This window comes from Biomphalaria glabrata, chromosome 1, assembly GCF_947242115.1.
Source record: "Biomphalaria glabrata chromosome 1, xgBioGlab47.1, whole genome shotgun sequence".
NCBI classification, from domain to species: domain Eukaryota; kingdom Metazoa; phylum Mollusca; class Gastropoda; family Planorbidae; genus Biomphalaria; species Biomphalaria glabrata.
Window position 1 is genome coordinate 38,808,395 of NC_074711.1, and position 15,506 is coordinate 38,823,900.

The 15,506-nt window shown below is 39.4% G+C and overlaps 1 protein-coding gene across 2 annotated transcripts; it reads right to left on the bottom strand.

Annotated features, from left to right (window-relative positions):
• Positions 1-2,062: 2,062 nt before the first annotated feature.
• LOC106050632 (2-hydroxyacylsphingosine 1-beta-galactosyltransferase-like) lies at positions 2,063-9,975 on the bottom strand. 2 transcript variants are annotated; one of them, XM_013205653.2, is made up of 2 exons: positions 9,683-9,975; positions 2,063-4,650 (listed from the first exon to the last, which is right to left on the bottom strand). In XM_013205653.2, the coding sequence occupies exons 1-2, from the start codon at positions 9,713-9,715 to the stop codon at positions 3,025-3,027; spliced, it is 1,659 nt and encodes a 552-aa protein (XP_013061107.2). In that variant the 5' UTR covers positions 9,716-9,975; the 3' UTR covers positions 2,063-3,024. The 2 variants fall into 2 exon arrangements, with proteins under 2 accessions (XP_013061107.2, XP_013061108.2); XM_013205654.2 differs by lacking the exon at positions 9,683-9,975 and adding an exon at positions 6,352-6,884.
• Positions 9,976-15,506: the final 5,531 nt, after the last annotated feature.

The window sequence follows — 15,506 nt, forward strand, 5'->3', positions numbered from 1 at the left end:
GTATGTGCATCAGGTGACAGAATGCCAAACTTATGCTTAGTATGAAGTCATTAATGATGGAAATTCTTATAATAATTATAATAATTTATAGGCTTATAGCGCTGTCACATCCGATATTTAATGAAAGGAGATTTATATTTTCAATAAAGGGTCATGATATATTCATATACAATTCGCGTTTTTGAGAATGTACTTGTAAGTGCCTCTCTAACCGTTCTGCATTCTCTTCTTTTAATGGAATGGGTTGCCTGAGTCAGCCAGGAAAACCAATGACTTAGCATATTTTAAGTCACAGATCAACATGCAATGCGTAGGACGTAACTATCTTATTTTTTGAAGAAACGTCTGTAATCTATAAGTAATACCAAAAAACTCATTAAGGCTGCTATTGTATTGTTTATAGTTTTCAGACTACATACATGTAAAATAGAATAAAAAAATAAAATATAAAATACATTATTTAATCCTACGCAAGCATACATCCAGTTTTCGATGAGTTATCAAACTATATATATTTTGAAGAGAATTAGGCTTACACCTATGGGCGTAGCCAGGAGGAGGGGGGGTTCAAATCATCACTTGCCTCAGATCTCATAGTCTGAAAAGGAAACTTTACTTAATGCCCCAGTGCAGCCAACTTAAGTAAACTACAGTCACCGAATTTCCTAAGCGTAGCCAAAAGGAGTTTTGTGGTTATCCCCCCCCCCTCTCCAATACAAAAACTAAAGCTAAACTATAGTTACCATTTTCTACCAGTCGCTGGACTCCATTTATTAAGTGCAGTGAATAGCAGATTTGGTTTATGAATTTTTTGCGGAAGAGTAGCAAACTAATTGCACTGTAGATAGGCTACCTCAGAATATGCATTTTTTTAAAGCTTAAAATAACGGAAATAATGCTTGGATCAGGGGCGAAGCCTCGGACCCAGCTGGGGGAGCGCTGACAGCCTAGCTGTTCTTGGTGGTGTGTACTGTCTTTCCACTAATTAAAAGAAGAACCTACTCTAGGCTAAACAAAAACGCCCGAAAGAATGAAAAGTCGGAATGTAATGAAGATTAATTACATACATATACATTGCAGAGGGGGGTAGAAAAAATCCCCTCCACAGAAAAACGCCCATGATATGACGCCATTCATGTGTCGGCCGGTTTATATGGTAATGCCCGGGCCGATTCTGATACCCAGTCCGCCCCTGTGGCAAACCCTTTCGTGGTTTCATAATGCTACACCACCCAACACTAATTCTCCATTTCCTTCTAGTTACATTGTAAACACACACACACACACACACACGCACACACTCTATTATAATGTGGATAGTCTAGCAGACCCTTTACTCTCCTATCTGGAAGTACAAATGCAGCAATAGAAACTAGATTAAGCTTCAGGAATATTTGAAAACTTGGAAAATACAAACTTTGAATTGACGAAAACAAGCCTAGATCTATGTGACAAAAAAAAAATACGTATCCAAAATTTGTTAAAAAAGCAAAGCTTATCCAAGGAAAAGAACCGCAAAATCGATGCGATGTATCCCAATACTGCAGGAATAAGCTTCATTTTTCTTTATAAAACAAAATTTATTAATTGTCACATTGATTATCCATATGGTTAATATTTTGATTGATTACATGGATTGTCATCGACTATGAAGAATTAAGCAAAATTCCAACTTGATCCGAGGGAATTAAATCTACACATAGTTAGTAATGTATCTCAATAAGTAGCATTTATTTCCCTTTTCGATACCAAACAAAATAATTAATTACCAATACTTTATTATCTAATTGTTGTTTTTTTTTCTGATTGATTAATGCTTTGTTCCGCACACCAAATGATTGTGTAAAGTTTTAACTTGATCCGAGAAAGGCTGTGGGAGAAATGGCGTGTACAAAATTTGCACCAGAGTGAATTGATATAAGCTTTGTAAAAAGTATGAAATAAAACATATACAAGATGAACACAGAGATAAAAAAAAGAATAAAGCACAGTTGTATTCTGTAAAGACAATCAATGATATGTCTCTTTTTATGTATTTCAAAACAAATGTCATGAGCACTACATACACATTTTGAGTAGACAAGCATATGAATATTTTACATAACAATTTGGTCTAGTTGGCTGGTAACAATAATATTCAGTTTTCTTGCAAACAATATTCATGAGCATACTTTCACGTCAGACAAGTTACTCGAGCATAATTCTAGGTCAGAAAAATAACCCAAGCATGCTTACAGGTCAAACAAATTACCCAAGCTTGCTTACAGGTCAAACAAATTACACAAGCATGCTTACAAGTCAAACAAATTACCCACGCATACTTACAGGTCAAACAAATCAATGGGCTCATTGTTAGTAAATGTCATTGAATTCTTCTATAATGTTTTAAAAAAAAATAGACTAGCTTAACTTCTCCATCGAGAGTGAATGCTGCTGTTATGACGACTCTATTCTCTCGTTGAAGAGTTTCCGTTTGCACTAGGTCTGTACATGTCTCAGACAATGCTAGCATAACATCAATACATAGGATAAGGGTGCTAGGGGTGGACTTTAAGTCATTGGACATATTTCATATTTCATCATTGTTTTTGAATGGTCTACTGCGTTGTAAGAAAGCAAGGTGAGGGCGCCATGCTCACTCAGTATGGTCTTGTATGATAGCATAGTTTTAAAAATAATTCGAGGCAACATATTCGTCATTTGTTATGTTCGTGAAACAAAAAGCCAACATATCACATTTTATCTGTACGCTAAGTACATATTACTTGTATATATGTGTACCCGTACGTTACTTTGTATGGAGAACAGAGAGTACAAACCAACAACATTACATACTATTTCATTGTACAGATATCCAGCTCATACTTTAAATTAATCCAAACAAATGAATAATATTTCTTTATGATGATAATTGACTAAAAACTTGAAAATTGATATAAAAACGTAAAAAATAACATCAACACCTACGTCTAGATTTTAGATTATTTACAGTATTTACATAACTACATTGTGGCAGCTTTTACATCAAGAAAGTTTACTTTTGAATTGCACATCTTTACAGTAAAACCTGTGAATTAAGTTAGCTAAAACATGAAACAACAGAAAGATGATACTTGTATACATACGTAATATATTTAGAAAATGGACTAGAAGCACTTTAAACATATAATAAAAAACCAAACAGACAACAGCGGTAACTAATATGAGTAGTGAAAGAATATCTAAACAGTAGAACTGATATCCGGGCATGGTTTGTCCCGCGTATCTCAAGTATCTACCGCCATAGTGGATCACATGATCAAGCCAAAATGCTGCTTTGTTCATGGGTAATCCGTAGTTGAGTTTAAATAGTCTGGACGCTTTTTGAACACTCTCGGCGTAGGATGGATTGGAGACTATCTCCTGGATGTGGAAAAATATGTCTTCATCGCTGACTATTTTTAGGTCAATAGTTTTCCCGAAGCCTTTACTTCTCGCTCTCTCGGCATTGTAGGCCTGGTCCATGAAGATTGGCACGCAAAGGGTGGGCACTCCGTGGAACAATGCTTCGTACTGGCTACTCTGGCCACAGTGAGAGACAAACGCTTTGACATTAGGATGACCAAGAAGGTCGTTTTGGGGGATCCATTGAGAGGTAAGAATTTTCTCTGGGTCAGGCGAGGTCGCGTTGACTCGCCATACGACTTTTAAGTTCAGTCTTTGAAAAGCTGTTAAAAGCTTGTCGAACACGGAGTTTGGAAGGTCAATAATGTACGTGCCAAAAGACACAACGACCACACCGTTCTCCGCTGTGTCCACGAAAGACTTGAACGGCTCGACCAGAGGAATGGCTTCGGTGACGGCAGTGCCGCCGATCAGCTTGACGTTGGGCAGCGACACTTTGGGGTAGTCCATGACGGGGTCACTTTCTATAAGTACTATTTCAGACCTGGACGTCAGCTCTCGTATCGGGAGGTAAGGCTTGTCGGGGGCGTACCTTCGCACGGCGTCAGTGTGGGAGAACACCTCAAAGACCACAGTGGCATAGTGGATGGCGAACGAGATGAGTCGCTGAAGAAATGTCATATCATCTGTGTGCGGGAAAAGAGTAGACGGCATAGTCGCAGTGGTGAAAGGGACCCTGTACGGGATTGGATCGTACAGGGGTCCGACAAACGCAAAAGGAATGTCCAGTTTGTAGGCCATCACAGCGATAGTCCTCATGTGAGGAACGTTGTCTATGATCATGAGGTCCGGGCGGATACCTCGAATAGCCGCCTCCAGCTTCTTGTCCTCTACCATCATGGTCATGTGATCTAAGAGGATGGTGTTCATTCTGCCCATGTCGACGCGCCTGTCCTCCCAATAGGCGTCGCGGACGTACCTCATGTAGTCCTCCACCACGTTGATCTCCTTGCTGGAGTAGGGGAGCACGTGGATGCCGGTCATGTTCAGCACGTTCTGCTCCGCCACGGAGACGGGCATGCAGACCCACGCCTCGTGGCCGTAGGAGGTCAGCGCCCTGGCCACATTGGTCAGATATCGGGTGTGGCTAACATTGGGCACTGGGACCACAACCACGCGCTTACAAAACGTGGATTGGATTTGCAATGTCAGTATTAAATAAAAGAAGACGCCCCTGATGACTGGCGTGCCCTGGTCAGGAATAACCTGCAAAAAAAAAATAATTAAATTAAATTACGTTATTAAATGCTTCTCACATATCATTAGTACAAGTATTGTATAGCACAGCAGCCTTAGGAGATGGCGAGTGGGGTAACCGCCCCAGGCCTCGCTCCTTAATGGGGCCCCGCGATTAAGAGTTTTTCGTCATCGTCAGCCCATCCTACAAATATTCGTGGCCCTGATATGACCCTTGCTCAGGGCCCCGCGCACTGCTAAGGCCGCCTCTGTGTACAGTTTGTCTATATGAACAGGTCACGTGTGGGCAATGCCTGCTTTGAAGAGAGAGAGATGTTTGTGCAATGATCAAGTCAAACAAAAGACCAAACACAAACTCATATATATTAACATCTCATATCCAAGGGTATCGTATTGGAATATTTGTTACGATGCTATTGGGGTTATCCCTAGCTTTATGTATCTTTAGATAAGAAAAGTAAATGTGGTGAAAGAAAAGTAAATGTGGTGAAAGAAAAGTAAATGTGGTGAAAGAAAGGTAAATGTGGTGAAAGAAAAGTAAATGTGGTGAAAGAAAAGTAAATGTGGTGAAAGAAAGATAAATGTGGTTAAAGAAAGGTAAATGTGGTAAGTCATTGTGCTGGCTACAAGACACTCTCGTTTACATTTACATTTTTCCTTGACAATTTTGCGCTTCGCCAGCAATATTACATGCTCCTGACGTTTTGGGATAACAAACGAAAAATGAATTGGGGCGGGCGGGGGATAAAATGGCCTTGCTATAAAACAAAGTTTGTTTAAAAAAAAGAAGATAAACCAAAAGAAAAGGTTTGTAAAAGTGCAATCCAATCATGGCATCGATCTGTACCCAGCTCTCGCACGCACACACCCTCTCTCACTTTGTCCACTGTCACAACGCCCACGCCCAAGTCCAACACTATTGTTACTCTTTACACTCAAACGAGCGTCACGAAGAGCCTTGACATCAAAGACTCACGTACAAATCGATAGTTACCTCATCGGAAAAAAAAAATGTATCATATATAATCGTCATATATAATTATATTTTTTTTTCAATAGTCATTTTTTTCTCCTGAAGTAATGTATAATTACAATTGAAAGCTTTAAACTTATCCTGGTTTTAGAACACGATTGATGATAATGATGATGATGATGATGATGATGATGATAGATAGATAGATAGATAGATAGATAGATAAAGAGAGAGAGAGAGAGAGAGAGTTGGGCAGAAGGTGGACTCGGGTAGTCTAGAACTACTGGGAGCCAAGGGTAAGTCTTGTCTGAAATTTCGTCCATTTTAAATCCAAGTCAAAGTTAAACCTTTTAAATCAGCAATTTGAGGACGCCCATGAGTTCACACAGTTTAACGAGCACCTGACATTCATTCGGGCAAGAGCCTTGTGCTGACTACAAGACACCCTCGTATACCGTAGGCCGAAGTAGCAGATAACTATAGTGTTATTGTTTAAATTTCTAAGCGAAATTTTATTCAATTTTTAAAATTCCTATAGAAAGTTTTCTGCGCTTGAATATTTTAAATAGAATAGTAAATTCTTTTTCGTTAAAAAATATTATGTGTATTTAATAAAACAAATTAAAATAATTAGTTCTAATAATTAAATACAAACCTCTTGAGAGATACGAGAAGTTCCAATGTTAATAATTACCTACTTAACATAAATTTTTATTTATAAAGTTAACACCTCTTACCTGTATAAAAAGTCGGAACATCCTTAATTTCTTGACGTTAAGTCCTAGTAAGTTTGTAGAGTATTGTGAATCTCCCCACGTGAGAGAGGCAGGCCGTAGGGTTCTTCTATTGCCGTCTTGTACACTGCACCACCCAAACACCAGATTGCCTCATGTCATCGCCGTACCGCTGGCTTTTTATCGCGCGTCTCACGAGGTCGCCGAGACTTACCTTCGTGGACCCGGGTTGCACTATTAGCGGGCAGTGCACTAGAACAACTCAGGACGTCACTCCCTCGTCGTCTACTCCGTCCCCCGAGCTCTCGTCCAAATCCCCGACCACTAGGATCCTGGGTATCACCGAGAAGAGAGGTCTAGGAACATCGTGCTATGATAACACCTGCTCCAATAATTGACCATGCCCACCTCTCCTTTAAAAAATTGTGTATAATTAAAGAAGAAGGAAGACAATTAGTCTAGATTGAAGTGTGCGGGTATTGTGCAACATATTGCTCACAAAAACTTGGGGTTGCCTAAGCGGGAAGCGGCCTTCAGGTCTGAAGTAACTGTTCCGTGTGCTGCCAGGTGTAGGTGTCAACTGAATACAATGTCGGCCCAGGAACTAAATCTAGGTCCAATGATTGTGAAGTATGTGCGTAGGTCTCCACCGCTTGATGTGGGGGAGGGTTAACAGTCACGGCTGTCGCCCGTTGCCCCGCGCTACAGAGAGCTAGAGACCTGACCTTAATTTAACTTGTAACAGTTGAAACGCCAACGCGAGAATCACATTCTATTGAAGTATAAATGAAGTGATTACATTACTTACAATCTCTGATGACAGAAAAATATGAACAGCATGTGCACCTCTGCCCCCCCCCCCTCCCACCTAACCCACACACCCCTAGCGTTTTACTTAACAAGTTTCGTTAGGCTTCAAGGAGTTGACACATTCGTGTAACATGCATCCTTGCATTCCCTTATACACACACACACACAAACGCGTGTAATCTTTAAATTTGTATGTCTACGGTCCATGGTTGGTCGTTGACTTACAACTTTGAACAGCTAGTCCAACTAAATCGATGTATTGTTATGGAAATACACTTTGAATAGCCTGAACAAAACTTCTTTTATAAACAAAACACACAGCATAACCTTCATTCCATTATACACAGAGTCAACTATAAACTAGTAACAGTAATAAGAAATGATATTTAAAAAAAACATGTCCGAACTCTTTAGCAGATCTGGACTTTAACTCTAGTGAGAGTTCCCTTTTACAATAGGTCTGCAAAGGTGGGACTTAGAACTATCAATTATGACAGACCAGCTCGTGATTTCATCATTCTGCACCTGCAAAAACGAATACTTCCGTCCCTTATCGTTACCTTGGAAACACACGCACACGCACACACACATTCCATAACACCCCATCACTAATATATTGTAGGGACATATAGTCTAGACAGCGCCTGGCATCAAAGTATGGTGTGAATTGCAGACTTTCAATTCCAAGTCATCTGTCGTTATATCCAATAATACATTTTGAGGGAGAACTTCAGATTTCTCAGTGTTTATTTCATTATTGTAGTGTTGGTTTTAATTTGACAGCGCTAGAAAAACAAGTTGCCTTTATCTCTCTAAGTCATTCCTTCTGTTCCATCTTTGAGCATTTACTCTCTCTACATCGTTTGGAGAATTTCTTGATTACTAATTTATTACTTTACTAATTTTCTAAACAATGTGAAGGACGCTCAACGGAACTTCTCTTTTGCCAATTGAAAGAATTGAGCTCTAATGTTAGTGCATGGCAGTTGAACCTCGGTATCAACTCTCTTTTATTAGCGATAGTTTTTTTAAAATAAATTTTAAGTCTTAGAGTGACAGTCTAATAGGCCTAAAGTCTTAGAGTGTCAGATAGGCCTAAAGTCTTAGAGTGTCAGATAGGCCTAAAGTCTTAGAGTGTCAGTCTAATAGGCCTAAAGTCTTAAGAGTATCAGTCTAATAGGCCTAAAGTCTTAGAGTGACAGTCTAATAGGCCTAAAGTCTTAGAGTGACAGTCTAATAGGCCTAAAGTCTTAAGAGTGTCAGTTTAATAGGTCTAAAGTCTTAAGAGTGTCAGTCTAATAGGCATAAAGTCTTAAGAGTGACAGTCTAATAGGCCTAAAGTCTTAAGAGTGACAGTCTAATAGGCCTAAAGTCTTAGAGTGACAGTCTAATAGGCCTAAAGTCTTAGAGTGACAGTCTAATAGGCCTAAAGTCTTAGAGTGACAGTCTAATAGGCCAAAAGTCTTAGAGTGACAGTCTAATAGGCCTAAAGTCTTAGAGTGACAGTCTAATAGGCCTAAAGTCTTAGAGTGACAGTCTAATAGGCCAAAAGTCTTAGAGTGACAGTCTAATAGGCCTAAAGTCTTAGAGTGACAGTCTAATAGGCCTACATCCTCTAGCTTGAAATTATTTTGTGCTAAAAACGGAAGTACTTAGACAAATGGATTCTGCAGTCCTAAAAAGTATCATGTCCTTATGTAACTCTAGGGCTTGCCAACGCTTCCCTTAGTCTGTACACCGGATACACCATTGTGTTCAACCTCTACACTATTTCCAACATACAGGAATATAGTCAAAAAATTAAAAAAAAAATAATTGTAGAATATTTAGATTTCTAGTTCCGCCTCTGACTTCTCGGTCAAATAGACAGCATTTTTTAAGATGTTATATATAGATTAAGCGTGCCCTACTAACCTTCAGTTACGTGACTAGCTCATTTAGACCTAGTGGTGGCCCCTTTATCTGAGCAATGTAGGACGCGGCTATAAATAAAACATAGTTAAAGAATCTACAAGACGAAGAGGTCAGCCAAGGGCGTACAGTCAGAGAGGGTTCCACCCGAAGTAACGTTTCAAATATAACTATTATTCAACCTTTCCTTGATGTCCCGCCTTTGTTTTATCTTCACTAATGTTTGGAATTGAGAACAGTGTAAAGAAAAATTCTAAATTCAGGCTTTTATTTCAACGTCAGGCTTTTATTTCAAAGGGTTAAAAAAAAAAAGAAATTTAACACAACATGTAACAGTGAAGAAAATAAAGGGATTTAGTTTGTAGCTGATAAAGATTTCATACAAATTAAAAAAAAAAAAATTCACCTTCAGAAGACCAAATTTGGACCTTTCACCCATTTTTAGAACTCTACGTAGACTCTAGTAGCTTTAGTTTAAAAAAAAACAGAGACAGACAAATGGACGAGCTGACTAAAAAAAAAAAAAAAAAAAAAAAATTGCGTTTTTTTACCAATACATAAGCACACAAAATGCATTTTAAGAAATATAAAACGTTAGTCAAAAATGTGTTACCTTTAAGAGACTCGAATACAAATTCCTATGCATGTTACCTTTAGTTATTGAATTTGTTACATAAATATTAAATACAAGATACAGTATGGCACCTGCTGTAATTGTAAATACATTTGGGTTAGCGCGAGGCACCCTTTGAAGCGCAATTTAAAGAAGTGGTCGCCCCTGCACACATCCAGAATCTAGATCTGCCTCGGACTCGTAGTTTGGCACAATGGAGATGGTATCTCCCACGACATTTCGATCTAGAATCTACTTTCTAGTAAGTACGTGACCAACACCTAGACAGTTAAAGGAAAGGTTTCAATTATTAAGTTGTATAGTGAGGCCTAGATTTCTGAGAATTCTTTGAGCCGGTTATTACTGGTACAAGCAAGTGACTGGATAACCTATAGCCCAGTGATTCCCAAACTTTTCCCATAACGGAAAAATTCGCACATTTTGGAGTATTTAGCGGAACACTGTTGTTTTTTTTTTGTTACGTTGAATGTTATTTTCTATTTGTTTAAATAAAAAAAGATATAAATAAACCTTATTCTAAATTAAGCCCTTTCCCCCCCCCCCCCCCCCAAGTATAAACTTAAAAAAAAAACGTACAAAGGTTCCTATCCTTTCTCAAGCAGCTTTATGTGGGACAAAATGCCAGTTTAGACACCTGTCTGATCACTTGCCAATAGAAAATGGCGTGAAGCAGGGCTGTGTACTTGCTCCTACTCTATTCGCTATCTTCTTCACGTTGGGTCAAGTGAGGCAGCAATTGCACGGATGCATCTATGTCAGGTTTCGCTCAGACGGCAATTTGTTCAATCTTCGACGTCTTCAGTCTGACACCGAAACAAGATGTCGCAACAAAGCTTCTTTATGCGCCCTACACACTGAACATGACCTCCAGCTACCACCTCTTTTGGTTTATCTGTAAACCTCGGAAAAACAGAAGCCATGCTCCAGAAGTCACCCAATAAAACCTACTCAGTCCTAAGAGCACCGTTTATAGACACTCCATTAACGTGGGTCACATATTGGGAAGCATAGAATCAAATGACGCATCGCTTTTAAGAGACATTGATAACCGTCTCTTGCAAGGGCCATTAATCCTTTTGGACACCTCCAAGCGAGAGTTAGGGGGAATAAATAGCTTCGCCTGCCTACTAAAATCAGTGTCTACCAAGCAGTGGTTCTTTGAACCATTCTATATGGATCTGAGATATGGGTGCTATACAAAAGGCATACAGAAAACAAACTAAGGCTTCTTAAACACTTTCACCAAATATGTTTGCATTCCATCATGGACATACGGTGACAAAACCACACTACAAACCGATGTTATTGTGAATGTATGGAAAATATAGAGGAATTTTTTTTTGTCCAAAATTTACGCTAGGCGGAACACCAATTGGGGAGGAACATATGCCAAAAGGCCGTCTTTTTTTTTGCTCTGATGTAATGTGGTAACAGAGGTACCCCAAGGAAACGCTTTAAGGGACCAGCTTAGGCGCAAACTTACCTTAATTGACTTAGAACTGACTGGTTTCAGGTGGCTTCAGAGCGAGACAGCTGGAGATCATTTACAAAGGACGCGGGATACACATTTGAGAGTAAAAGAAAATCTACCGCCGAGAACAAACGTGGACGACGAAAAAGAATCTAATATCAATAAAAATAAATAAATAATTAAATATTTATATATATATATATAATTTACTGACTTTAATGTTGTTATATAGTGCAAGAGCAATACTTCTAGATATCAGGCATGATATCCGCAATCTGAATTCTAATATATGATGTTGTATCCTTTGGCCTTTTTCTATACTTTGATTTTTTTGCAAGATAAAAAGAAAAACGTTCACACAAATAGTCTGTAGTGAGTCTAGTGACTGAAATAAAATAGCAAAAGCTTGTTCTCAAATATTGAGATACTCTTCAGACAAACCCGACAAAAGATCTTTGAATGGTTGACTGTATATCTTTGCTTTAAATTAAGTTGAATCCAGATCAGTTCAAAGCTAATTGTAATTTTATAGAATTCATTTTGTTAATAAAAGTTTTTCCCCTGCATTTACTTGGAGATTAAGTCAGGTGGGCTTCATACTAGAATTCCGCGGAACACAGTTAGAGAAACACTGCTCTAGGCTATAGTTGCCACGATATCGTCTGCGCTGTTCCTTTTGTTAAAGCCAATACTAAAAAAACAACAACATAGCCAACTTCTCAGTTATTGTCACGTACGATGACCTGTAAACTAACTGTCAAAATACTTAAGGTCTTTGGCCACATCACAAGGTCCTCAGAGCTCGAAATGACTTTTGTTTATGGAACAGTACCAGGAAAAAAGAAGAAGCAGACAGAGAAAGCGATGGGAAGACAACATAAAAGAATAAACAAGCCTGTCATTGAATGAAATACATGTACTATACAAGGCAAAAGACAGAGAGGAATGGAGAAAGACAGTCGATAGATCTAATTATGGTGCCCCAATGGTTCAACAGACTAAGTCTAAGGGATAGGTGAAGGTGAAGATCTATGTCATTGTTTCCAAACAAAATGGTAATAAAGAAAAGTTATGTGCATGAATACTACACAGCGTGACGGTACCGAAAGTACTGTTGTCTAATTGTCAGACAATGGACCTCTAGTCAGGCTTACCAGTAAGTACAAAGATGTTTGGCAGAATTACCTTTTGAGTGACCGCATGCTGTTTGGCAGGATTACCTGTGAAGTGAACGCACATATTTGGCAGGACTACCTTTAATTCGCGGACGCGCGTTGTTTTGGCACGATTACATAAGTGAACGCATGATTTCAAATATGTTTTAGATATACATTACAGTGTTTAAATATCGTAGCTCATCTTAAATTATTTTCTTATCAATAAATTTTGGGTAACTTTACGGTTGTGTAAGTTGGACTGAATTGATTGTTGAGTAAGTTGAACTAAGTTGGACTAAATTGACTGTTGAGTAAGCTGGGCTGAATTGACTGTTGTGTAAGTTGAACTGAATTGATTGTTGAGTAAGTTGAACTGAATTGATTTTTGAGTAAGTTGAACTGAATTGATTGTTGAGTAAGTTGAACTGAATTGATTGTTGAGTAAGTTGAACTGAATTGATTGTTGAGTAAGTTGAACTGAATTGTTTGTTGAGTAAGTTGAACTGAATTGATTGTTGAGTAAGTTGAACTGAATTGATTGTTGAGTAAGTTGAACTGAATTGATTGTTGAGTAAGTTGAACTGAATTGATTGTTGAGTAAGTTGAACTGAATTGATTGTTGAGTAAGTTGAACTGAATTGATTGTTGAGTAAGTTGAACTGAATTGATTGTTGTGTAAGATGGGCAGACATGTAAGTATACACGCTGTAAGATATTATCTTGTAGTCTGAAGATTTTTAAAAAAGCTTAAAAATTGATTCGTGCTTATGACAACCCTACAATGACAATTTGACATTCATGAAATAATGAAATTAATATATCTGTGTGTGCACTTGAATTACTTAAGCACATAGTTATCATTTCACGAAGCAATGTCAGTTACTGGTTTCAGCCTAAATACATTTTGGAGATATCTAATAAATCAGCTATTCAAAATTTCAATACCCCCCCAAAAAAAATTGAATGCATGCCTAAGAAAAGAGAGAGAGAGAGAGAAAGAAAGAAGACGAAAGAGAGAGAGACAGAGAAAGAAAGAGAGAGAGGGAGAGGAATAAAGGAAAAAAGAGAGAAAGGAAAAGAGAGAGAAAGAAAGGTGGTGGAGAGAGAAAGGGAGAGAGAGGAGTCGAGAGAGGGTACAAGAATAAGGAAGAGAGGGGACATAGTAGCAAAGAGAGAGAGAGGGAGAGAAAGAAGGTGGAGAGAACCGAAATACACACAATGCCCCACACACACAATGACACGCACACACAATGACACGCACACAATGATACACACTCGAAATGACACACACACACAATGCCACACACACACACAATGCCACACACACACAATGTCACATATCAACATGCCTTCTGCTGCTGTCACCCGAATGCCAAAAAAAAAAGTTGTATGTGTATGTTGACACACTCTTACGTCCCAATGTATCGCCTTTAACAAGTGATCTATCACAGTGTGCAACACAGAACCTTGATACGTAGTAATGTACAGCTATGTCGTCATTGAAAGGCACTGTTTGCTGAATGAAAAAGCGACCATTGAATAACCTTTTGGCACATGGAGTGTACATGATATCTTATGTCACAATGCAGACAAGTGATGACTGCGTGTTGGCCAACTAAGCTATGACTACGGGGCCGAATGTAAGTATGTCGAGGCCCCTAAACGTTTTGGAAAGCTTTAATAAAGATCCACTTTGAATAATAATACCTATATTTAATTAAAAGCATGCCATATGTTAGTGGAAAGAAATAGACTACTTTTACATATAGGCTAATCTCCTTTTCCTTTGTATTAACAAAAGTATTTAAAATGCATATTTTAGTTTCAAAAAGTGTCTATTTTGTGGAGGATTAGGCTCTTGGTAGTCACACTGCCGTAAATCCGTAGCTACGTTGAAACAGTACGAACATGCTACTTGCGGACACTTCTCATGACAGTGTTGCCAGCCGATGTAAGATTTTTAAGCGTTAGCGTTAAAAATGCGAATGAAATGTAAAAAAAAAACAACAACTGACCCGTCCAAATTCGGATATATTTAGGCCCCTTTCTTGTGGAGTCCCTGGGGCAGTAGCCCCCCACCTGCCCTTCCTTAAACCCGGTCCTGTGTGGCCACGTGCTGAAATGGTTACATGTTGTACTACTAGACCTACTAAATGATGACCTGTATGGATAATTCTAAATGTTTTGTTACCAAGATAAGGCTACAACTTATAGTACAATTATATAGTACCAATATATTACATACCAAAATATGAACATGCATGTTGCAGGCCTTAAAAATGTGCCACAAAGAGGTCAAAGGTGGTATCTGTGGGTGAGCACGGAAAACCTGTTCCCAGATTCCCCTCTCTACCCATAAGTCCACAAAAGAGCTTGGACCAGACCGCACTGAGCATGCTATAGCAAGAGAGCTTGGACCACTCCGCACTGAGCATGCTATAGCAAGAGAGCTTGGACCAGACCGCACTGAGCATGCTATAGCAAGAGAGCTTGGACCACTCCGCACTGAGCATGCTATAGCAAGAGAGCTTGGACCACTCCGCACTGAGCATGCTATAGCAAGAGAGCTTGGACCAGACCGCACTGAGCATGCTATAGCAAGAGAGCTTGGACCACTCCGCACTGAGCATGCTATAGCAAGAGAGCTTGGACCAGACCGCACTGAGCATGCTATAGCAAGAGAGCTTGGACCACTCCGCACTGAGCATGCTATAGCAAGAGAGCTTGGACCACTCCGCACTGAGCATGCTATAGCAAGAGAGCTTGGACCACTCCGCACTGAGCATGCTATAGCAAGAGAGCTTGGACCAGACCGCACTGAGCATGCTATAGCAAGAGAGCTTGGACCAGACCGCACTGAGCATGCTATAGCAAGAGAGCTTGGACCAGACCGCACTGAGCATGCTATAGCAAGAGAGCTTGGACCACTCCGCACTGAGCATGCTATAGCAAGAGAGCTTGGACCAGACCGCACTGAGCATGCTATAGCAAGAGAGCTTGGACCAGACCGCACTGAGCATGCTATAGCAAGAGAGCTTGGACCACTCCGCACTGAGCATGCTATAGCAAGAGAGCTTGGACCACTCCGCACTGAGCATGCTATAGCAAGAGAGCTTGGACCAGACCGCACTGAGCATGCTATAGCAAGAGAGCTTGGACCACTCCGCACTGAGCA